At 34.7% G+C, this 22,021-nt stretch overlaps 2 protein-coding genes and 1 non-coding gene across 9 annotated transcripts in view; 2 read left to right on the forward strand and 1 right to left on the reverse strand.

The window, feature by feature from the left end:
• The first annotated feature begins 193 nt into the window (after nt 1-193).
• On the forward strand, nt 194-276 carry Trnal-uaa (transfer RNA leucine (anticodon UAA)). Its single transcript has one exon. It is a non-coding gene; the product is annotated as a tRNA-Leu (tRNA).
• A 5,064-nt stretch (nt 277-5,340) lies between these two features.
• LOC123551909 (lysozyme-like) lies at nt 5,341-16,914 on the forward strand. Of its 4 annotated transcripts, none has more exons than XM_053541461.1 (7): nt 5,341-5,554; nt 6,078-6,156; nt 7,044-7,115; nt 9,356-9,519; nt 10,947-11,114; nt 14,643-14,718; nt 16,273-16,914. In XM_053541461.1, exons 4-7 carry the CDS (start codon nt 9,384-9,386, stop codon nt 16,334-16,336), a joined length of 444 nt encoding a protein of 147 aa, XP_053397436.1. In that variant the 5' UTR covers nt 5,341-5,554; nt 6,078-6,156; nt 7,044-7,115; nt 9,356-9,383; the 3' UTR covers nt 16,337-16,914. The 4 variants fall into 4 exon arrangements, with proteins under 4 accessions (XP_053397436.1, XP_053397438.1, XP_045197125.2 ...); XM_045341190.2 differs by lacking the exon at nt 5,341-5,554 and adding an exon at nt 6,437-6,555 and having other exon boundaries at nt 5,581-6,156; XM_053541462.1 differs by lacking the exon at nt 5,341-5,554 and adding an exon at nt 5,665-5,679.
• Nucleotides 16,915-18,901: 1,987 nt separating this feature from the next.
• Nucleotides 18,902-22,021, reverse strand: part of LOC123552917 (uncharacterized) — a 66,678-nt gene continuing 63,558 nt past the window's right edge. For all 4 annotated transcript variants that reach the window (XM_053541466.1, XM_053541465.1, XM_053541464.1 and 1 more), the window contains one exon: nt 18,902-21,702. In XM_053541466.1, coding sequence (XP_053397441.1) covers nt 21,684-21,702 — 19 coding nt within the window. In that variant the 3' untranslated portion in view covers nt 18,902-21,683. The remainder of the gene's footprint in view (nt 21,703-22,021) is intronic.

Consider the following 22,021-nt stretch of genomic DNA (forward strand, 5'->3'; position numbering starts at 1 on the left):
GGAAAATGATTACACACAATATTAAAGTTTACAACGCTTCATTTGTTTCAATATTACTGAAATTAGATATGAGTTAAAAAGATTCTTATACAACCCTTGTTAATAAGAAACATTCATGAATAACTGCTTAGGAGCAAGTGCGAACATCCTTTAAATTGTTTAATAATTATTTATCCATACGCTGTTTTCATGCAGTACGGTGGCCGAGTGGTTAAGGCGTTGGACTTAAGTTCCAATGGACGAATGTCCGCGTGGGTTCGAACCCCACCCGTACTAGAATATTTTATTTTTAATTTTGGATTCAGTCAAAAAACAAATGTACTGTCATCAGTAGCTCTACTTGTTTTTTTTTCTTTATGCAGTAAAGAGAATGTTTACACTTATAAGTAGGTGCTCAATAAAAATTATTTGCTGTTTGTTAAATCGACAGATCCAGTTAAACAAAGAAGAAAATCAAGCTCTGTTTTAAGAAATAATATATCTCATTTAGTGATTTGTCGAAGAATAAATCATTGTTTGGAGTTCAGATGCGAAGGAATAATTATTATATCACGAGGGCGCATCTGAGAAAAAGTAGGGGACCAAAAACAGTTCCATGCGGACTTTTAAAAACACCGGAGACGGCATCTGCCTGAAATGATTTCTCACCTCCTAGGAGGACCTGTTGCTTGCGGTTGATGAGGAAAGCCTCTGTCCAGCGCAGTGTCTTCCCTCTCAATCCGTAGTACTGTAACTTGTGCAGAAGGCGCTGATAGGTGACCTTGTCGAACGCCTTTGCAAAGTCTTTGGCAAACCAAGTTTAAGTTCTAATCCGACAAGCTCAGACTAATCCGACAAGCTCAGATATACGTCAATTTGCACGAAATGCATTCCAGAGTTTTCAAATTTTAATGGAGAAGTCCCCATACCCACACCTGCAGGAGGAGTAAACCCCTCCCGCACCTACTCACACTCGCCCTCCTATAGCTCGTATTTGCACCACCTTCCAGAGAATATTCTGGCTACGCCGATGGATCAGGAGGAGTATGATAAACACCTTTGTTTATCAAAACAAATGATGACAGGGCCAGGACTATTTGTTTATGTTATTTCTTGGTTTCATATGTTCTTCGATGTTTAGAATGAAAATGGTCACTGCCGTAAAAAACCGTTGGAACCTGCGATTCAGTGTTAACACTCCAATGGTGGACTGCATCATTCTTGGATTACTTGTATAACAATCACACTGGCCATAGCTTTCGCAGAAGCGGTGGTTCCAACGCAGCGGCGGTGGAGGATTCGTCGCAGAAGCAGTGGAGAAACATGGCCGACTGACTACATTTATGCTGTCATCGGTACGTTTTCTAATGACCTTTTCACGTTTGACTGAAAACAACCAGTGAGACAGGAGCCCACATGTGTACTCTTCCAACCAGAAACACTTGTTCAGTGCAATTCTTTGTCATTAATGTAAACACTTCTGTACAGTTTGACGAGGGACTGTCGTTATTGTAGAATTCCCATTAAAAATGGTAAAATCTTGTACAAAACGACCCCTGAGCACGTTTGAAGCAAAGCGTAAGTACGGCCCTGTCAAGCAAAAACTATTTCTTTGTAACAGGTGAATTTTCATTACAAGCATATGAAAAAATCGACCAAATATGATTCCAACGCAGTGTACGGTGGTACAATTGCAACGCATTACGGTGAATCTTGTTTCTTTAATGTTTGTTATGGACTTTTAACTTAAGTAAACAGCATTTTCCTGGGATTTTGATATGGGCAGGTCCATGGAATCAATTTGACATCAGACAGCAACAGAAACTTAATGTTTAGTAATAATATACTACTGATTTGCACTTCCATTCTGTTGAATGCACACACGAAAAGCTTTATTTTAAACCATAATTATTTTACTAAATCAACTGCCAGATAATAACACCATGTTCTTTCGTAAATTCTAAATACACCCCCAATTATGATTACCGGTATTGATATTAAACCATGACGGTTTTTTTTTTTTTTTTTTTTTTTTGTCATTTCCCTTTTTATATATAAAATATCAACTGACAATATCGATTGTTTGCTGAAATGCTTACCACATGCGACTTTTACATCATAGAACAGACCAACTTTCTGCTGTTCCTTTGTTTGTTTTGGCCATTGGGGTTGGGGCGGGGGAGTATTCTCCAACACACTGCACATGCTGCAGCCATTTGTAATTTTTTAAGGTTTTTTAAATAATGTTTTAGCATATTTAAGTATATTCCCAGCTGTAGTTTCTCTTCAGTTGTTATAATAAGAATAACTGAAATGAGTTGATTCCTTGTCGTCCTCTTGGCACTAGAACAAGGAGTTAAAGGTCTCTTAATATGTTTGATTGGCACTGTGACAGTTTTCAGAGGAAAATGAAGATTTTGTCTTTCATTTTTTGTAACATTTCTTTCCGCTTGTCTGTTGTTAGTGATTTGTACTCTGTTTCTCCGTTTATCTTTCAATCATCAAATTAAACATTACTAAAGATAAGGCCATGAATGTGACGTATGGCGTTAACAGGCTTTTCTTTTGACTTGACCTGGTGACCTAGTTTTTGACCCCACATGACAAAGTTTCGAACTTGACCTAGAGATTATTAAGATAAAAATTCCATGCACAGTGTGTCTAATCAGGTGATCGCGCTACGTCATTTTGAGCTCAAAAGTGAAAGTAGGAAGGTAAACAAAAATTGAAAATCAAGGCGTATTTCTTTTAATCTATATATTGTATTTATATCGTGCATATGATTCGAAACCTATTTGAAAGTGCTATCCCCGCGAGTTTCTCACCAACAGCTTTTCGTTTTAATGCTATTCCTGTTCAATTGACTTGCACATTGAGCACATGCTGTCGAAAGTGGTTGAACAGGAATAGCGTTAAAACGAGAAAGTTTTGGCGGGACAATTGTAGTACCAGGGCTAGCACTTTCAAGTAGGTTTCGAACGATTTATATGATATTAACACAATATATTGAATTATAAACTTACGCCCTGATTTATAATTTTTGTTTACGTTTCCACTTTCACCTTCGGGCTCAAATTTAATTGACGTAGCGCGATCATGTGATTGGGCACACATATGCAAGTTTGAATCAAATCCAAGCATAAATGAAACTTTATAATATTATGGCTGAGAGGGCCAGAATAAAAAATTTGCCCCTTTCAGGGGTAGTATCTCTTGCAATCTGACTAAAGTATTGCACTATTTTATTGAACTGTCAAATGCATATTGATTACATGGGAGGTGCAGAGACTATTTTAATCTTCGGTTCATATTCGGTACATTCCGTATAGTATACGGAAAGTAACCAGCAATTAAAATGGTTTATATTTAAAGCGTGTATACGGAGGTAGGGAAGTCACGATAGGTCGGTGGTCATCGTCAATAGCTTGAAACCTGGAGATCTTAAGATCGAAACCGTTCAGTGTATGTTGTTTTTTTTTCTTCAAGAAACTCTTGTATTTTCACAAGTATTTTTTTAAATATTTTTATCTCGTTTTTTTAATTTCTCATTTTTTTATATATGTTTATGTTATTTTCATTCACCGTTCATTTTACTACATTACAAATTTCATATATATAAATTACAACAAGCTAAATTCATCATTCAGTTCCGCTCGCGGTTTCGATACTGCTGTCATCAGAGTCTTATAAATCATATAAACAATTAAAAATGAAAAATAAAAATGTTTTCCCCCCTTATGGGCTCGAACCAGCTATCTCCAGCATCAGAGTCATGTGCTGTAACCACTGAGCCACAGATACGAACGACGAGTACGTGTTTCACTTACTCACTTACAATACTAATGATGAAATGTGGACACCTAACCAAAATTTCTTTCCGTAAAACATACGGATAGCACTGCAGTTGGGCCGAATATTATAATATCAAATGCACAGAGCGTGTAATGTATGCACATTTGACAGGTTAAAAAATAGCACAATACATTTCCTATTACGCTACGCTTAGGATCTGAACACGAGCTGTTGATAACCTCGTTCTGACGACTCTTCCGCTAGCCAATCAAAAGCTAACTTACAACATTCTGCACACTTAAAAAGCCTTGGCTTTTGATACCTACAATTCTTATGTCGTAAGAGGTCAGATAGCTGGTTAGCTCAGTCAATAGGGCAGTTGCTCTGTTATTGAGGGGTCCTGGGTTCGAACCTTGGACTAACTGAAGACGAATGTGAATGGGTCGTTCTCAGATCTTCGTTTAGAAGATCAAGTACTTTAGTCAGATTGTATCTCTTGAACATAAGATGGAATCTGGCTTTTTCAATAGGAACCGAGATCTTATTGTGACTTAATTTGCGTGTAAATGTAGTTAAAGTCGAAAGTAAAATGTCACTGCTATCATGATCATAAGGTGAACATTTTGGCTCCTTCGGGGATTAAAATCTGTTGAAAATGAGGTCGGTATCGTATTCAAAAGAAATTGTGGACGGAGAGACGACTGACGGACGAATGGCAATCAAATAATATCATCTTGTCACTAAGATTCTGTGGTAAACGTCTAAAAATAAAAGGATATTGTTGAAGAAGAGGTAAATTAGCCTACTTGTAAAAAGTCTTAACTCCAGTAACACAGATGCTCAATGGCATTTTGTTAAGGTATGCTACATATTAGTAATTATATTGTACTTTAGTCAAGTTAGTTTATCATACGATGCAAAAGTCACATGTGATCAAATCAGAAAATTAATATTGTCACTAGATATTATGTATTTACGGATGTGCAAATCAATGTCATATTTATTCTATACAGATTCTGTCGCTATCTAATGTCAAAGTGATTTCATGGCCCTGCCAAAATTCTGGGAAAGTGCTGTTCACTCCAATTTAAAGTCAATAGCGAACATTAAAGAAACAAGATCCACCGTAATGCGTTGCAACTGTATCCACCGCACACTGCGTTGGGATGATTTTTGGTTGATTATTTTGTATGCTTGCAATGAAAAATCTCCGATTAGATCTACGGAGAAAAAGTTTTGCTTGACAGTGTCAGACTTACATTTTGATGCAAACGTGCTAGGTCAGGGGTCGTTTTGTACAAGATTTTACCATTTCTGATAGAAATTCTACAAAAAAGGCAGTCCCTCGTCAAACTGTACAGAAGTGTTTACATTAATAACAAAGAATTGCACTGAACAAGTGCTTGTGGCTGGAAGAATACACATGTGGGCTCCTGTCTCACTGGTTGTTTTCAGTCAAACGTGAAACATTTGTTAGAAAATGTACCGATGAGAGCGTAAATATAGTCAGTCGGCCATATTTCTCCACCGCTTCTGCGACGAACCCTCCACCACCGCTGCGTTGGAACCACCGCTTCTGCGAAAGCTATGGCCAGTGTGACAATGTCATGTGTGTGCCGTATATAAGTCACCGCTAACTCATATGAACGACACCACCAGAAGACCGTTGGTAATGTTAGCGAAAAGAAAGTGCAAGATACAGAAGATGCTCTAGTTCCAGAAGCTAGCCTGGTTCTTTAGCGTGCCAGGTGTAAAGCACACATACACGGGACTTTTATTCAATGTTAGTAATTTTTAGTTGGAAGACTCGCATTTCCTAGTATTTAATACAGGCAGGGTGTTGCCATTGGCAATAAAGCGCATGTGCAGTTGCATGGACGAAAATAACAATAATAATGTGCAGAAAGGGTGACTTTTTCTGAAGATGTTTCTTTCTGAAGTGGACGTATAATGACCTGTTTTCCCATTCAAGACTTTTCCCATGTAAACCAGATTTGATCTCGAAAGAAATCATTCTATGGCTATCCCGTTTGAACTATTCCGGCTTAGGTTACAACCGCCATCCCCATCCCCAACCCACTCCCAGCCCATCCCCGTCCTAATATTATTTTCCAGAAGAATATACTGCGACCCGTCAGATACAAATGTTTTTTTTTTTTTTTTTTAAATATTAAATGAATAGAATAGAATAACTTTTATTTACATTAGGATAAATTAACATTCACGGCTTTATTTCCTTATTTACTTAATTAGCCCAGTAACTGGGGATGGTCCATTGGACGTATTTTGTCATTTGCTGTTTTCAGGCGAGAAAAAAAGCTAGTTGCTGTTGAAAATGGCAATACTTGTTTACTTTTTGACATACCAGCGGACACATTTTCAGAGGTAAGTGTCTTTATAATCTACGAATTTTCAAACAAAACCGCCCAGTTGGTGGCCATATAAACCATCTTTACTCAGTTGTTTGTCTGACATGTTCATCTTTGTTTAAACAAAAGTTATTGAACACTTTACTGGATGGTTATTGTTTTTGATAAGTACTTTAAAATATGTTGTTTGTGTGATTTCCATTCAAAGACTTATTTATGATGATGACTAATATATGTTGTTTTATATAATGATATTTATGCTATTTTGATATTGTAAATACACCATGCAATTTCAGTGCGACCTGGAAAACTTAAAACTGATACCCCTGTTTGTGTTAATGAAATCTATAAGGCGAGCCTTTGAAAGCATAGAACACAACCTAGCAAAATGTTTGACTTAGCCGGTTCATGAGAGGTAATGAAATTTGCAATACACGTCACTTTGGTATTAACTGCATCCATCCGATTTTGTCGTTCAATAATTTTGACAATCAATGAGCTATTTATTTCATATTATGCAGAGAGAGAGAGAGAGAGAGACAGAGAGAGAGAGAGAGAGAGAGAGAGAGAGAGAGTAGGCCTACTGCGGGACGTAAATGAAAAGTAGATGCTAATTTTTTAATGCATTTGGGTATCATAGAAATAAAGAGTATAGTAGCCGGGATAGGTAAACTGTGTTCTGGTGCTTGGGCGATACTCCAGGGCGAGGAGTAGCATATCGTTATCTGTCCTACCAAACGGAGTCTGTTATAATTTTGTTTGGTCGCTTTCATTATGAATTCAAATTATCGAGTTTGATCTATACTTGTTGGTCAATTGCTGTTTTGAGAATTACGTTTTAAATGCTTTTTCACATAGACAGAGGTATTCACTAATTTGATAAGAGTTTTATTTGTTTACCAGGTGTGGTTATTACAGATACATTTTGACTGGTCATACGTTGATGTCACAATCAAAGGAGACTTTACCTGACAGGTTTGTTAGTTTTATGTAACAGTTATTTTACTTTGTTATTATATATATATATATATTTATTATTTTTACCAGTATTTGATTAATAAATTATTAGATATCATTGCAGATTACTCACTTACTCAATTAGTTGACAGACCAACTAGTAATGATAAAATGTTAGATGTTCATACTAATTATCCATCCATTTTTGATAACATGGAAACAATTCCTCCAATCGGTGAAGCTGATCGTGATATTATTCTTCCCACTTCGTAGTTGTAAACCTAACCAAGGCAAATTCTATTTAAGTAGCAAACTGGGGTTGTATTAAAATGACCTAAACACAACATATTTAATTCTGAAATATGCAAAAAACGGGATAAGATAGAAATGATGTGAATGAAATCCGGAACACGTTTAAAACAAACCTACAAGACTAAATATAAAAAAAATACCATAAAAAATTAGTAAACACTGTAATAAATTATCCTGGATTACTAATGAATTAAGAAAGAAAATGAATAAATATAAGAGCACATTAACAAAGTGGAATAAACATCATCTTAAGGCCGATAATCTTAGTCACCTAAAAAGCAAATACAAAAAAAGAAAAACCGGTGGAAAACCTATTGGAACTATGTCGATAACATGACATTTAATATTCCTATTCCTTACCAAACTGTCTGAGAACTTATTTTCGTTTATGAGAACGAAAAAAAACTGAATCATCCGCCATACCTCCACTTCGTGAAATTGGCTTACTGGAGACAGATACAACAGTAAAAGCTAAAACGATCAATTTCAAAAAGCATTTACTCCAGCAACAGCAGAAGAAATACCAGACTAAGGTCCTAGTTCTCAACCAAACGTGCAAGACATTACCATTTCTCTTCAAGTTTGAATTACTAAATTATTGTCAAATATAAATCCCCATAAAGCTTCTTGTCCTGGCGGTATACATGCCAAAATCTTGAAAGAATGTAAAGAAACTATGTCGCCAATTTTTACTATAATTCTCTAACTTGCATCTGTTGTAAGTTACTTGAAATGTAAAAAAAAATATCTTTACCAATGTTTTGGAAAGTAACAATATCTTATATGATTTGCAACATGGCTTTTCGATCAGCACGTTCTTGTGAAACGCAACTCATTTCTTTCATACAAAACATTAGTAAGTCTCATAACAACAACATCCAGAAGGATATTATCATAACGGATTTTGCCAAGGCATTTGACAAAAAAATGCCTACTGTATAAATTAAGACACTATGGAATAACTTGTAATGCTTTCAACTGGAATTCTGATTTTCTAGAGGATAGAACCCAGACAGTAGTCCTGGAAGGTGAAATGTCAAAAAGCTATCTGTAACCTCTGTTGTACCCCAGGGCACAGTTCTGGGTCCTATCCTCGTCTTAATTTACACCAGTGATTTTGCCGACTATATAAAACACGGTACTTTAAGACCCTTTAAGACGGGGTGTGACCAGGGCTGTGGGGGTGACCGGATGTGGGTACACAACTTCACTTGTGATAATAAATGTTCATGAAAAAAAATGAAAGAAGTTTAATGAAATTCAACCAATTGGTTAGTTTGTTATGTACAAATATGTGGATTTTTAAACAATTAAAGGGCAATAACTCTGAAGTTACTACCGAGATCCTGACGAAATTCAGTGTGCCTTCCACATTGTGGTGATCTAAATTTAATTCAAGTTTCATAGTTGTAGGTCAATTTTATCACAAGTTATGAAGCAGAAAATGCCATTATTATAGTACCCTATATAGTTAACACTAGAAACTACTAAGGGCCATAACTCTGGTGTTACTTGGGTAATCTGACTGAAACTTGACAGGCCGCATTTCCCTATAGTGATGATCATGTATTTAAAGTTTCATTTAAATATTCCAAACCACTTCTTAGATATGGCTCCGGACGGACGGACGGACGACGCCAAAACTATATCCCTCCGCCTTCGGCGGGGGATAACAAAGCAAAGGAGTCTCTTGATTTTCTGCGTACAAATTTAAAAATGAACTCTTCTAAACTGTTCTAATCTCTGTCCTCAGTCTTTAAACAGCTACCAGTGTATAAAGTTTTAATAATGTAAAATTTGGGAAGTTTTATTCTTTGGCACATGTACAAATTCAATATGTAAAAATACCATAAAAATTTATTCAGCGCCTACGCATAATCTTCAAAGTTATAAAGCTGTGTAGTAACTAGAAGAGTTAAAAAATAAACTGTTTTTGTATATGATAGCTTTGTGCAGTGACTGCGAGCCATAAACATGATTGTGCTGTATGTCAGAGTGTGTGTGACTGTGTTGATGCTCCTTGGCCTTTCGCAAGCAGAAAATAAGACTAAATGTGAAGTTGTTCAAGCTCTTCGTGCCCAGCGAGTGCCAGATTATGATCTAAGGAACTGTAAGTAAAACATGCCTTGTTTGTTATGTGCAGATCACGATCTAAGGAAATGTAAGTAAAATATGCCTTGCTCGTTATGAACAGATCATGATCTAAGGAACTGTAAGTAAAATATGCCTTGCTGGTTATGAACAGATCATAGTCATGAGAACTGTAGGTGAAATACGCCTCCCTCGTTATGAACAGATCATGATCTTAGGGACTGTAAGTGAAATACGCCTTCCTCGTTATGAACAGATCATGATCTTAGGGACTGTAAGTGAAATACGCCTTCCTCGTTATGAACAGATCATGATCTTAGGGACTGTAAGTGAAATATGCCTTGCTCGTTACGGACCTATGCTAGAATTTGGGGCGAAATTTTTCCCAATAGAATTTCTTCAAACTTTGGATATTGAAGGACAATCATCTAAGAAACAAAAAAAAAAAAAAAAAAAAAAAAAAAAAGGAATGAAAATCATAGGTCACCGGTATTGAAAAAGAGTTATCTGCTCTTGATAACGGCATTTCCCAAAAAAATGACGTTTTCAAGGGCAGATAACTCTTTTTCAATACCGGTGACCTATGATTTTTATTTAATTTTGTTTCTTAGATGATTGTCCTTCAATATCTAGTTTGAAGAAATTCTGTTATTGGTAAAAATTTCGCCCATCTCATATACAGGGAATTCTAGCGTACGACTGTAAGTGAAATATGCCTTGCTCCTTTAATATGAACAGATTATGATCTAAGGAACTGAAGGTAAATATGCCTTGCTCGCTATGTACAGATCATAATCTTAGGAACTGTAGGTGAAATATGCCTTGCACATTATGTCAAGATCAAACAAATACCATGTGATTTAGTGTGATTAGGTGTATGTTCTCAACTGATGTTGACAACTGATAAAAGACACTGTGTCCAAAATCATTCGTTCTCCACCTCTGATTCATGTGAGGAAGTTGGCACTTACTTGCGGAGAGTATTGGTACCCCGACGTTACATAACTGAAATACTGTTGAAAAACGGCGCTTAACCCAAAGCAAACAATATTGCAATCCATGTTAGGTCCATGTGTGTCATTCTACCCATCTCTATGTGTTAAAACCTTCGATTTGGTCCGTAGTTTCAGCAAACTCGTACTAATACTAGAGAACGCGAGGGTGGTGCACATTTCATTTCCTCTCGTGAACAGACTAAGCCATGATCAAATGGAGTCTGCTTTTAGTTGACTTGGTTGCGTTCAATGCTTGTAAAGGATCTTGTAACACCCTTAGATTTGATGAATTTTATTCCGTATTTTAGTTAAGCCAGACAGTGTAAATCGGCATATCTTTTTTTAAAGGTAGTATGTCGGAAGTACCGTTGAATTGAAATTTAGAAACTGCCTTTATATTACATTTATCTAGACGATTCATTTGCAAAGAAAACTTTTTTTTCCGTAACAGGGTTGTGTTTGGTGGACCAAGAAAGCTCATACGAGTACGATTTGATAAAATATAATGATTTTGGTATATTTCAACTCAATCGTGACGTTTGGTGTAACAAGACGAATGGATATCCAGGGACCACGTGCTGGAAGTTGAATACATACGGTTGCCTCGATTTATGCAACAGTAAGTTAAAAAAACATCTTGACTTTGTTATTGAATGCTATGGCTATAGTTTGATTTGGACGTTTCAGATTTAAATTTATATATACTCGTCTACCGATTAGTGGAATCAGCATAATTTAGGTAAGAACCGTTATAGTACTGAATAGCACTACCTAAATAACGGACCGTTCCATCATTAAAAGTACTAAAACATCGCTGACCACAAAACAGAACTATATCTTATGATATTATTGTATCAATATGATGTAGACATGTATACTTTTTTTATTACGTTCAGCCAAAGAAGTAATAAATACATTTTTATAGCTCTTTGGTTCAGCCTGTATCATATTGTTTTAAATTTCATTATATAATACGTTTTCTTTACTTCCTTGTGCGGATATGTATAGTCTAGTAGCTCTATACTATGGGCATTCTTTATTGGATTATGCCGTTTAATTGCTTTATTATAACGTATGGGAGATTCATCATATTATCATGTAAATTCCTTATTGCATAATGTAGTAACTTTATTATATTATGTGAAATGTTTAATATAATAAATTACAATTATGTACATGTCCTGTTAAGTTCCTTCTGTGTTATATTACTATGGGGCGCCGTTTTACTATTTTATAGGCATTTTTGATATCAAAAAAATCATTTCTTGATTTCAAAAATTCGATTTCTTGATATCAAGAATTCCATTTCTTGATATCAGAAAATCATTTCTTGATATCAAAAAATCAGTCACATTTTTTGATATAAGAATTCATTTTCTGATATCAAGAAATCGATTTTCTGATATCAAAAATTCGATTTTTTTTTATATCAGGAATTCATTTTCTGATATCAAGAAATGCTGTCCATTTTTTGATATCAAACAATAGAATTTTTGATATCAGGAAATGATTTTTGATATAAAAAAAAAATCGTGTTATTTCTTGATATCAAGAAATCGAATTCTTGATATCAATAAATGATTTTCTGATATCAAACAAGAGCTGTCTCCATAGGATGACACATGCCCCCGATGGCACTTTAAATGAATAGTTATGGCCGATGTTCGAGTTTAGGACCTTTGACCTACGGAGCTGGGTCTTGCGCGCGACATGTCGTCTTACTGTGTCACACATTTATGCGTAGTTATTTTAAAATCCATGCATGAATGACAAAGATATGGACCGGAGACGCCCATCAATGCACTATCATGGTAAAAGACCTTTAACATCTAAGTGTGACCTTGACCTTTGAGCTACGGACCTGGGTCTTGCGCATGACACGTCGTCTTACTGTGGTACACATTGATGCCAAGTTATTTGAAAATCCATCCATGAATGACAAAGATATGGACCGGACACGCCCATCAATGCACTATCCCTTAATGTCTAAGTGTGACCTTGACCTTTGAGATACGGACCTAGGTCTTGCGCACGACACGTCGTCTTACTGTGGTACACATTCATGCCAAGTTATTTGAAAATCCATCCATCGATGACAAAGATATGGACCGGACACGCCCATCAATGCACTATCCCTTAATGTCTAAGTGTGACCTTGACCTTTGAGCTACGGACCTGGGTCTTGCGCGCGACACATCGTCTTACTGTGGTACACATTCATGCCAAGTTATTTGAAAATCCATCCATTGATGACAAAGATATGGACCGGACACGCCCATCAATGCAATAACCTTTAATGTCTAAGTGTGACCTTGACCTTTGAGCTACGGACCTGGGTCTTGCACGCGACACGTCGTCTTACTGTGGTACACATTCATGCCAAGTTATTTGAAAATCCATCCATCGATGACAAAGATATGGACCGGACACGAAAAATGCGGACAGACCGACAGACTGACAGACCGACAGACTGACAGACCGACAGAATGACAGACAGACGGTTCAAAAACTATATGCCTCCCTTCGGGGGCATAAAAATTGACTTCTTGATATCAAGAAATCAGTTTTTTGATATCAAGAAATAAAGCCTATTTTTTGATATCAAAAATTCGGCACTTCCCAATCTAAATATAGATGGATTGAACAGGATCATATAGAATTGTATAATCCCCGCTATGGAACGCCTAGACTGTCTTGACATGATGATTAATACTTCGTCATGTGCATTTCCCAATATATTAGGTAAAAATTATAATCTTTCTTATAGATAAAACAGTTTGTTATGTACATTTACTAGTTTGTCCGGTACATTTCTTAGTTTGTGTCATGCATTCACCAGTTTGTGCTGTACAATTGATAGTTCGTCATGTGCATTTTCCAATACATTCGGTACAAATTATAATTTGTCTTGTAGATTAAACAGTTTGTTATGTACATTACTAGTTTGACTGGTAAGTTTCTTAGTTTGTGTTGTGCATTCACTAGTTTGTGTTGTCCAATAGATAGTTCGTCATGTGCTTTTCTTATTATGTTCGGTACAAATCATAATTTGTTGTATAGATAAAACAGTTTGTTATGTACATTAACTAGTTTGTCCAGTTCCATACCCCGCACTGAATAAATTAATTAGGGGTTATCCCTAATTGCATGTCCATTTTTAGAAAGGCGGGAATTTTTGATATCAAGAAATACTGGCAATTTTATATCAAGAAATCAGATTTTTGATATCAAGAAATTGAATTCTTGATATCAAAAAATGATTTATTGATATTCAGAAATCGAACTTTTGATATCAGAAAATAGTCCGTATTTCTAGATATCAAGAAATATCAAGAAATTGAATTCCTGATATCAAGAAATCAATTTTTGATATCAAAAATTCATTTCCTGATATCAAAAAATCGATTTTTTGATATAGAAAATAGACAGCATTTCTTGATATCAAAAAAATGAATTCCTGATATCAAAAATCCATTTTTTTTATATCAAGAAGTTCATTTTTAGATATCAGAAATTCGATTTCTTGATATCAAAAAATAATTCTTGATATCAAGAAATCAAATTTTTGATATCAAGAAATCATTTCTTGATATCAAAAAATGCCTAGAAAATAGTAAACGGCCCCCAATATATTACATATATATGTCTCGAGGCTCATTATGTTATGTGCTTTCTATATTACATTGTGTAAACTGTTATGTTATGCGTGTTTTCTGTTGCATTATGTGGTAACTTTATTATATTATGTACACTCTTTGTTAAAAATGGGATTTATTTTCCACTCGGGGGAAGTCAGATGGCTTAAAGGTCGGTAAATTGTTCTACTAAGTTGCCCGTCCATGATGAAACAATGCACAGAGGCATCTGGAGTTTTCCTCCACCATCAAAAGAACTCGCTATATGACTTGTAATGGCTATGTGTGATGTTAAACCTAATTAAAAAAAAACAAAAAACAAATAAAAATAATTTCCCTCAGAAATATTCTTCTTTTCTCGCAGCCCCGTCATTGTATCATGTGTCATTCCACTGAAAATATGTGGATAAAAATATGTACAAATAATTACACAAAGGTAGATTATTTTATATGTGGTATTAATTGTTCCTGTGCTTTTGTATATAACATTTAACCTTTCTTTTTTGAAACAGGCTTTTTAGATGCAGATATCTCTAACGATGCAAATTGTGCAGTGAGGATCAGAAACTGCGACGGATTTCAGCCCTGGTAATGACTTAAGATATTACAATATAGATAAAGCAGAAAATAGACTAACAATTACAAGAGCTTGTAGAATCCTCAAACAAGTTATTGAACAAATGACGACCCGCAGTCGGCTATAGTTATTTAAGTGTTTTTGACAATCCTGTAACTGTTTAGTTGCATCTAGGAATGTGTAATATATAGTAACCTTTTACCAGTTAAGGTCTGCGAACAGATTTGCATTAACCATATAAATGTCGAGAAAATTATCTTGTTATGACTTTGGGATTTTTTCCCATTGTAATAAACACTTTACCTAGGAATATCCAAAACTGCCACCGGTAAAATTTTTCCCATTAAGACATTAACAGGATATTAAGATTTGCGTAGCCTTCGTGATGAAGAACGAAAAGATTTTTTGGACAATAGGAGTTAGGTTACTAACATTTTACAGTTAATTGTTAGTGAGCTTTAGAATACATGGAATATGGCCTGAAATTCAAAGGAAGGTCATCATTGACCGCGGCTACGCCTTAGTCATAATGACTTTCTTCATTCAGACCCGCCAGTCACATTTTACCTTTACAACAAGTTACGAACTTATTATTGCAACTTACTAAATTTTCATCTTGACTTACTCTACTTTTCGCGAAGACCACGTCACTTGCACCAGCCAAAGCACAACGAGAGGGGGTAAATCAGTGTGTGACACGGGCTTGATTGCATGGCACTGTGTTTCAAACGAATACTAGTTGCAGCAAATCAAGTGCGCTCCATATGTGTGCATATTTAGTCTGACTGACACCAGTTTACTGAACGTGTCCTAATATATTTTGTTTCATCTCGGGCCTTTTATTTACCAGCTCTGTTTTCTCATGATGCAGGTTTCAGTTGTCGTGACAACATAAATAACATTTTATATGTAACATATCATAGAATTTGTTGTCTTAGATAACTTTAATTACAATACCCTGGTTTCTGTAAGAACACAATAAAGACATTGATTTTCCAGTATTTTAAAACTACACGTGTATTTACAATGCAAAAATAACATTGTCACTCAAAAAAAAATCTCAGAAAATACATAACTAGACAGATCTAACCAGATATTTTTCTCATATTTATCTAAGCTAATGCGTATTCATCAACTTTATCAGTTTGTCACTTTAATGTCAGAGAAGTTGATAGTTTAACACGTTTACGTGTTTTTGTCCAAGAACTGAAATCGTTTGAAATGTTATTCTAAGTTCTCCTTACATTACAATGTTTCAAATGGCTCTACTTCAACAAGAGGGGCCGTGAAGGTTTTTTTTTAGTAACTTGACCTAGTGACCTAGTATTTGACTCAAGATTTTATTAAGACAAATAATCTGACAAAGATTCATTTAGATTGGGCCAAAATTGTGAACTATATAGAGTTTTAACTATCAAATTGTTGCCACTGCCAGACACAGGATGATCACAATAGCTTATTTTGAGCACTTTGTGTTCAAGTGAGCTAAGCTATAATACAAATCCTAAACATATGCATATTTGTATGCAGTCGCAACCATATTACTTCTGACTTTTTCATTAAAGGTTTGGATGGCGCGACCGCTGTCATGATGTGTCCGGACCAGAATACGACTACACAGATTGTTGATTGATTTCCAGCAATGTTGATAATTGGCTACAGGAAATGTCTGCTGACTTCAGTGACTGTTACACAATCCTTAACTTACTACAACCTAAATGTTTCATTCAATTTGAACTGTCTACAATTAATGAATGACTTATATATTTTAATTCAGGACAGTGATTATATTACATACAAGTTATTTTACTTTTAGCATACATGTACATGTATTTGCATAATCTGTAATGATTATTATGTAAAATCAATAGGCCAAGGATGATGTCTTCATTGACCAGTTATACCACATAAATTAAGCACAGTAGAACATGTTTTGGTTTTATTTTGAACAAAATCTTACTCAGATTATATTGCAGTGCTTCAAAGTTATATGGAAAGTTTGCATCGTTCAAAATGACCTTTATGGTGAATGATGACGGACAATTACAATGCCCAGGTAAGCTACAGAACGGTCAAAGAATTTGCTAACACTGGTCAGATCACAAATTAAATGATATCAATATCAGTCTTGTCAACACTGAAGCAAAGATGTTTTAACAATGGCAAAATCACTATAACATGTTTATGTTCTTACAGATGTTTTTACATATAGTCATACATGTGATAAGTTCAGAATCCCAAAACTGGAGGTTTGCCATTTTTCAGCTGGAGTTGGGGTCTCAAAACTGGAGGTTTTTCATCGACATAAATTAAGCGCGCGGACACGTAACTTTAGAGGCAAAATCCAACATTTTCGGCCACAAAATAATGTATGTAAGTCTACACCAGAAGAAACAATCCTCATAACTCTTGATTTGAATTTTGACAGAGTTATGCCACTTTTTTACTTCATTTTTTGTTTGTTAAAGTTTTATATAATGTATAATATCTCTAATACATTCAAAGCTATTGACTATTATGCCCCTTTTACTGGCAAAGCTTTAATTCAGAGTCAATCACTGAGAAAAGTCGAGCATGCTATCTTACAGAAGCTCCCTCTTGTTCCAACTTTAAACTTTCTTAACAGATTAAATTTGTAGAATCAAAGTCTCAATTTAGGTCTGAAATGAAGGTGAACATGCGTTAACATTATTCTACTCGAGGACTTAAAAAAAAAACGAAGCTCTAAATTGGTCTGAACACAACTCATAAATTATGTAAATTCTTTACCCCACCCACTTTCGTATAAAAATACTGATGATTTTGACATGAAAAATAGAAAACAGAAATGCATCAACATGTATTTACCCTTACCAAATAATGTAGATTGATGTTATCAAATAAATGAGTGTGTGTTGTCATCCAATTTTCAATGAAATATGTCCGATTTAGTAGCAAATTAATTTGGTAAACATTGGAAGAAAATGGCGTAACTCCATAAGGGGAAATAACACTCCTGTTCTAAAAATAGTAATGGGTTGGTTTTTCCAACAATTGTTTATGTGATTTTATTACCGAGCAAAATTTTTCTTTGAATAATCAAAATTCATTTCAGTTAGGAATTACTTCTTATGACTGGGAGTTTTTTGCTTCAAACTGGTAAAAAATGGAGCATAATTGGCATTGAGAATGGGCAGATATTCGGCCCCGTGAGACAGGTGGAAAATGCCCTGCTTGTCTAATCCCTTATCAAAACAAACAATTAATAATTCACCTGTCAAAAACAACTCTTTCCTCCAGCTACATATGTGTCAAACATGTATAATACACAACAGTCGGTGACACTTTGAACTGTGCAAACATGTTTGGCACTCCTCGGTAATTATCAACCCAGTCATAATACCGATTTTTTTTTTTTTTTTTTTTGAAAAGCGGGAGAAATATGGTTTTGGTCGGGAGACGGGAGGTAAGGTGAAAAAATCGGGATTTTGACCCTCCCGCGCGGGAGATCACATGTATGCATATAGTGCTTTGACCAATTTAAGCACATAGTGATTTGACCAGTGTTGGCATATAGAAATTTGACCTTTGTTGGCAAATCATGATTTGACCAGTGTTGGCACATCATGATTTGACCTGTGTTAGCACATTGTGATTTGACAAGTGTTGGCACATCGTGATTTGACTTGTGTTGGCACATTGTGATTTGACCAGTGCTAGCACACTGTGATTTGACCAGTGATGGCACATCGTGATTTGACCTGTGTTGGCACATTGTGATTTGACAAGTGTTGGCACATTGGGATTTGACCAGTGCTAGCACATTGTGATTTGACCAGTGTTGGCACATCGTGATTTGACTCGTGTTGGCACATTGGGATTTGACCAGTGCTAGCACATTGTGATTTGATCAGGGATAGTACATAGTAAGTTTTTATTATACCAGATTTATAACGGTTTACGAGTATTAGCATACAGTGATATGACCAGTGTTAACCATGTACAAATAAACTGTTAACATATCTGTGTGGTAACATGTAACACACCAGTGGTATGTTTAATGGACATTTGTTCAAATGCCAATTCAAATATATTTAGCTATTTAGAGTAGCATATTGTTGGATCACTTTGTTCAAACTTCTCAAATATCTCCTCACGAAAAATGAGTGAATGAATACAGATATAAGCCATTCTTACAATGAAATAAAAAGTCAATTTAAATAAATAGATCTTTTATTTGTCATCAATTTCACCATTATTCCAAATAACATGTTTGCAATATGGCTGATATATAAATAAGGCTATCCAAAGTAAACTATGTTTCTCCATCTACTGGTCAGATTTGTGTGTCAAGGACACATGAACAAGGTGTAAGACTGAAAAAGTAAAACTTCACAACATTTTGTAGTAATGTCAGATATTAGCATTTATATAGATTACTAATTAAAATCATGGAAAATGACTGAAAATGGTCCCTGTTTATCAAAAAATCTGTAGAAATTAACTTGTCTGTGCTAACCAGTAGACTAGGAAACACATGTTTAAACTTTAGCCTATATTAACGAAATTCCCCATCACAACATAGTAACAAATGTAACAAGACAGGAGCACAATTCACTTCACAACTGAAAGGCAGCATTTTTAACATGATAAAAGCAGAACAATAAAATACTCTACAATTAATAACAAAATTCTGTTTTCTCATTTTGAAATGTAGGTTCTTAACTATTTTCAGATTAATACAGTTATAATACAAGTCTATCTAATTTTTTCTCTCGGCACAGATTTGCCACACTGCTGACAATATGAAGAACTGAAAATATCATCAACTTTTGATACTTTTTACCTTCATGAAAACTTTGTAAAATGTCAAAAAGAGAAAAAATATAAAATATTCAGAGTACTTATCTATAAAAAATCTGACTGACCTAAAGTAATCTGCAAGACTATAGAGATCCCAAGAACCATTTCTCCCAGTACATATATACACACCCATACACCTTTCATCCCAGTAGTTATATACATCTATACACCTTTCATCCTGGTATTCATATAGTACACCTTTACACTGTTCATCCTAGTACTTATATACACCTTTCATCCCTGTATTTTACTACACACATCTTTCATCCCAGTACTTTTGTGCACCAATACCTCTTTTATCGTAGTACTTATATACACCAATACACCTTTCATCCCAGTATTTATAAACACCCATACACCTTTTACAAAACATGTCAACACAGTTTAACAGAAATTTTCCTTTTCATTTTATAATGAGAAATGATATGTGAAGAAATAGAATTTGACAAAAATAATCTAACAAATGTGAAGATATGGTCTGAAGTCTTGACTAAGACATTGCTGCTTGAAGTTCAGCAGGCCTTCAAACAAACTCAATTTTTATATAAAAATATTGAAGGGTTGCCGAAGCCAAACATAATACATTGCAGGTTAAAATGCTGTCTGAAGGTACAGCTTCAAGACTCAGTAACAGTGCCATTATAATCCTGCCAACAATGATGTTCAACAGAATGGTGAATTTTTAGTTTCTACACAGGAATGTATTACATCATATCATAATAACTGTACATGTTTATATACAAGAAAAAAAACATGATAGTTCACCAAACACACAATGTGGGCCTATGCTACTTAGCATGGATTGTTATTTATGAAACAGGACTTCGCAAAAGTTAACAAAAATTGTTAAAACAATACACAGTGCCGAACACTGAAACTGTGAGTCTTGCAATCAGAAATAATTTCAACATCGAAGTGATATATATACAAATATGTCGCTGTAATATTTGGGACAACTTCAAAACAAACAGAAACACAATAATCCCAGTAAAGAAAAGACAACACACAACAATTTAACCAACTAGTCAATTGAGGCCTTATATTTTAAATTAAGTTAACAACTATTTACAATCATTCATTTGGAGTTTAAATTGATCTGGTGATCTTTATGTGAGGATGCATAATTTCTACAATACCAAAAAAAAAAAAAAATCATGAAAATGTAAATATATTTTAAATCAGGAATGCCTGCAAGTCTACAATAAATTATTAAAATTTACACTATGTAAATAAAACCAAACAAAATAAAACAATTCAACGTAACATCTATAAAAGAAAAAGTCCACTGCAATTAAATTAACACAACTCCAATATGAAGCAACAATAGTTACTATTAAATGCATAAACCTGACTAAATCAGGTACATATGGCAAAAGTGGACAAGAGATAAGTGTTTGAACACATAACAAATTTTTTTTATTTACAAACTGTGACATTGCATGAAACAATATCAGAATAGTATATACCTATCTGAATATTCTACCCTTTGAATATTCTACCCTTACATTAACACACATATTCTACTCTAATATTAACACACATATTCTACTCTAATATTAACACATATATTCTACCCTAATATTAACACACATATTTCATATTGAATTTTCCAATCAAACATAATTATATGACACTAACTGCATAGACTTTTGCCAATAATAATCTACTATTTGCTACTCAAATCATATACATAGATATACTGCGGAGCACTGACTATAATTTTATGTCTTTAGAATAACATTAGGTAAGTTCTTTCTTATCCAAAGAGACTTTCTCTATTGTCATAAAAGTAATATGGATGATTACCCAGATTTGTTTTTTTTCTTATCATTTGACACCACAGCTAACTGCGTAAAAGCTTGTGGTCTACTTTTTAACATTTAGCTATGGTAGATGAGATGAGATATTCAGTACCATAAAGTGTGTAATGTATCCTAGGGGACTGCAAAAATTATACTTCTTTTCATTATAAGAGAATTAATGAAGGCCAAGTTCATGTGAACATTCTCTTTCAAAGAATATATGCATGAAGTGATCAATGTAAACAACTGAAACTTTGTTGAAATGTCAGCTATGCCGTCCAGCATGTAGGACAGGTCGGTAGAGGATGTGCTGTCTCTATATCTCTACACTCCTACTGCACTGGCCTCTCACTGTAAGGAAAATGACCAAGTAAGTAAAATGATCAAGCAGACTTCCAAGTAATTAAATATGAATATTTTCAATAATTGAAAAATGTTACATGAATTGAGTCATTTTCCCTGTGCGTACCATACTGAAGTCATGTGGGTTGGCTACCTTTTATACATTTCATATCTGGTGTGTGAGGTAATTTGTGGCATCATATTAATGTGTTATCACAATAACGATTAATGGAAGTTGATATTTCTAATTTCACCAAGACTAAAATTTTTAATGTTTATGAAGAAAAGAAATGGGTGTGTAAGAAAAAGATTATTTGCTTTGCATTAA

The sequence above is a fragment of the Mercenaria mercenaria genome, chromosome 4, assembly GCF_021730395.1.
Source record: "Mercenaria mercenaria strain notata chromosome 4, MADL_Memer_1, whole genome shotgun sequence".
In the NCBI taxonomy this organism is placed as follows: domain Eukaryota; kingdom Metazoa; phylum Mollusca; class Bivalvia; order Venerida; family Veneridae; genus Mercenaria; species Mercenaria mercenaria.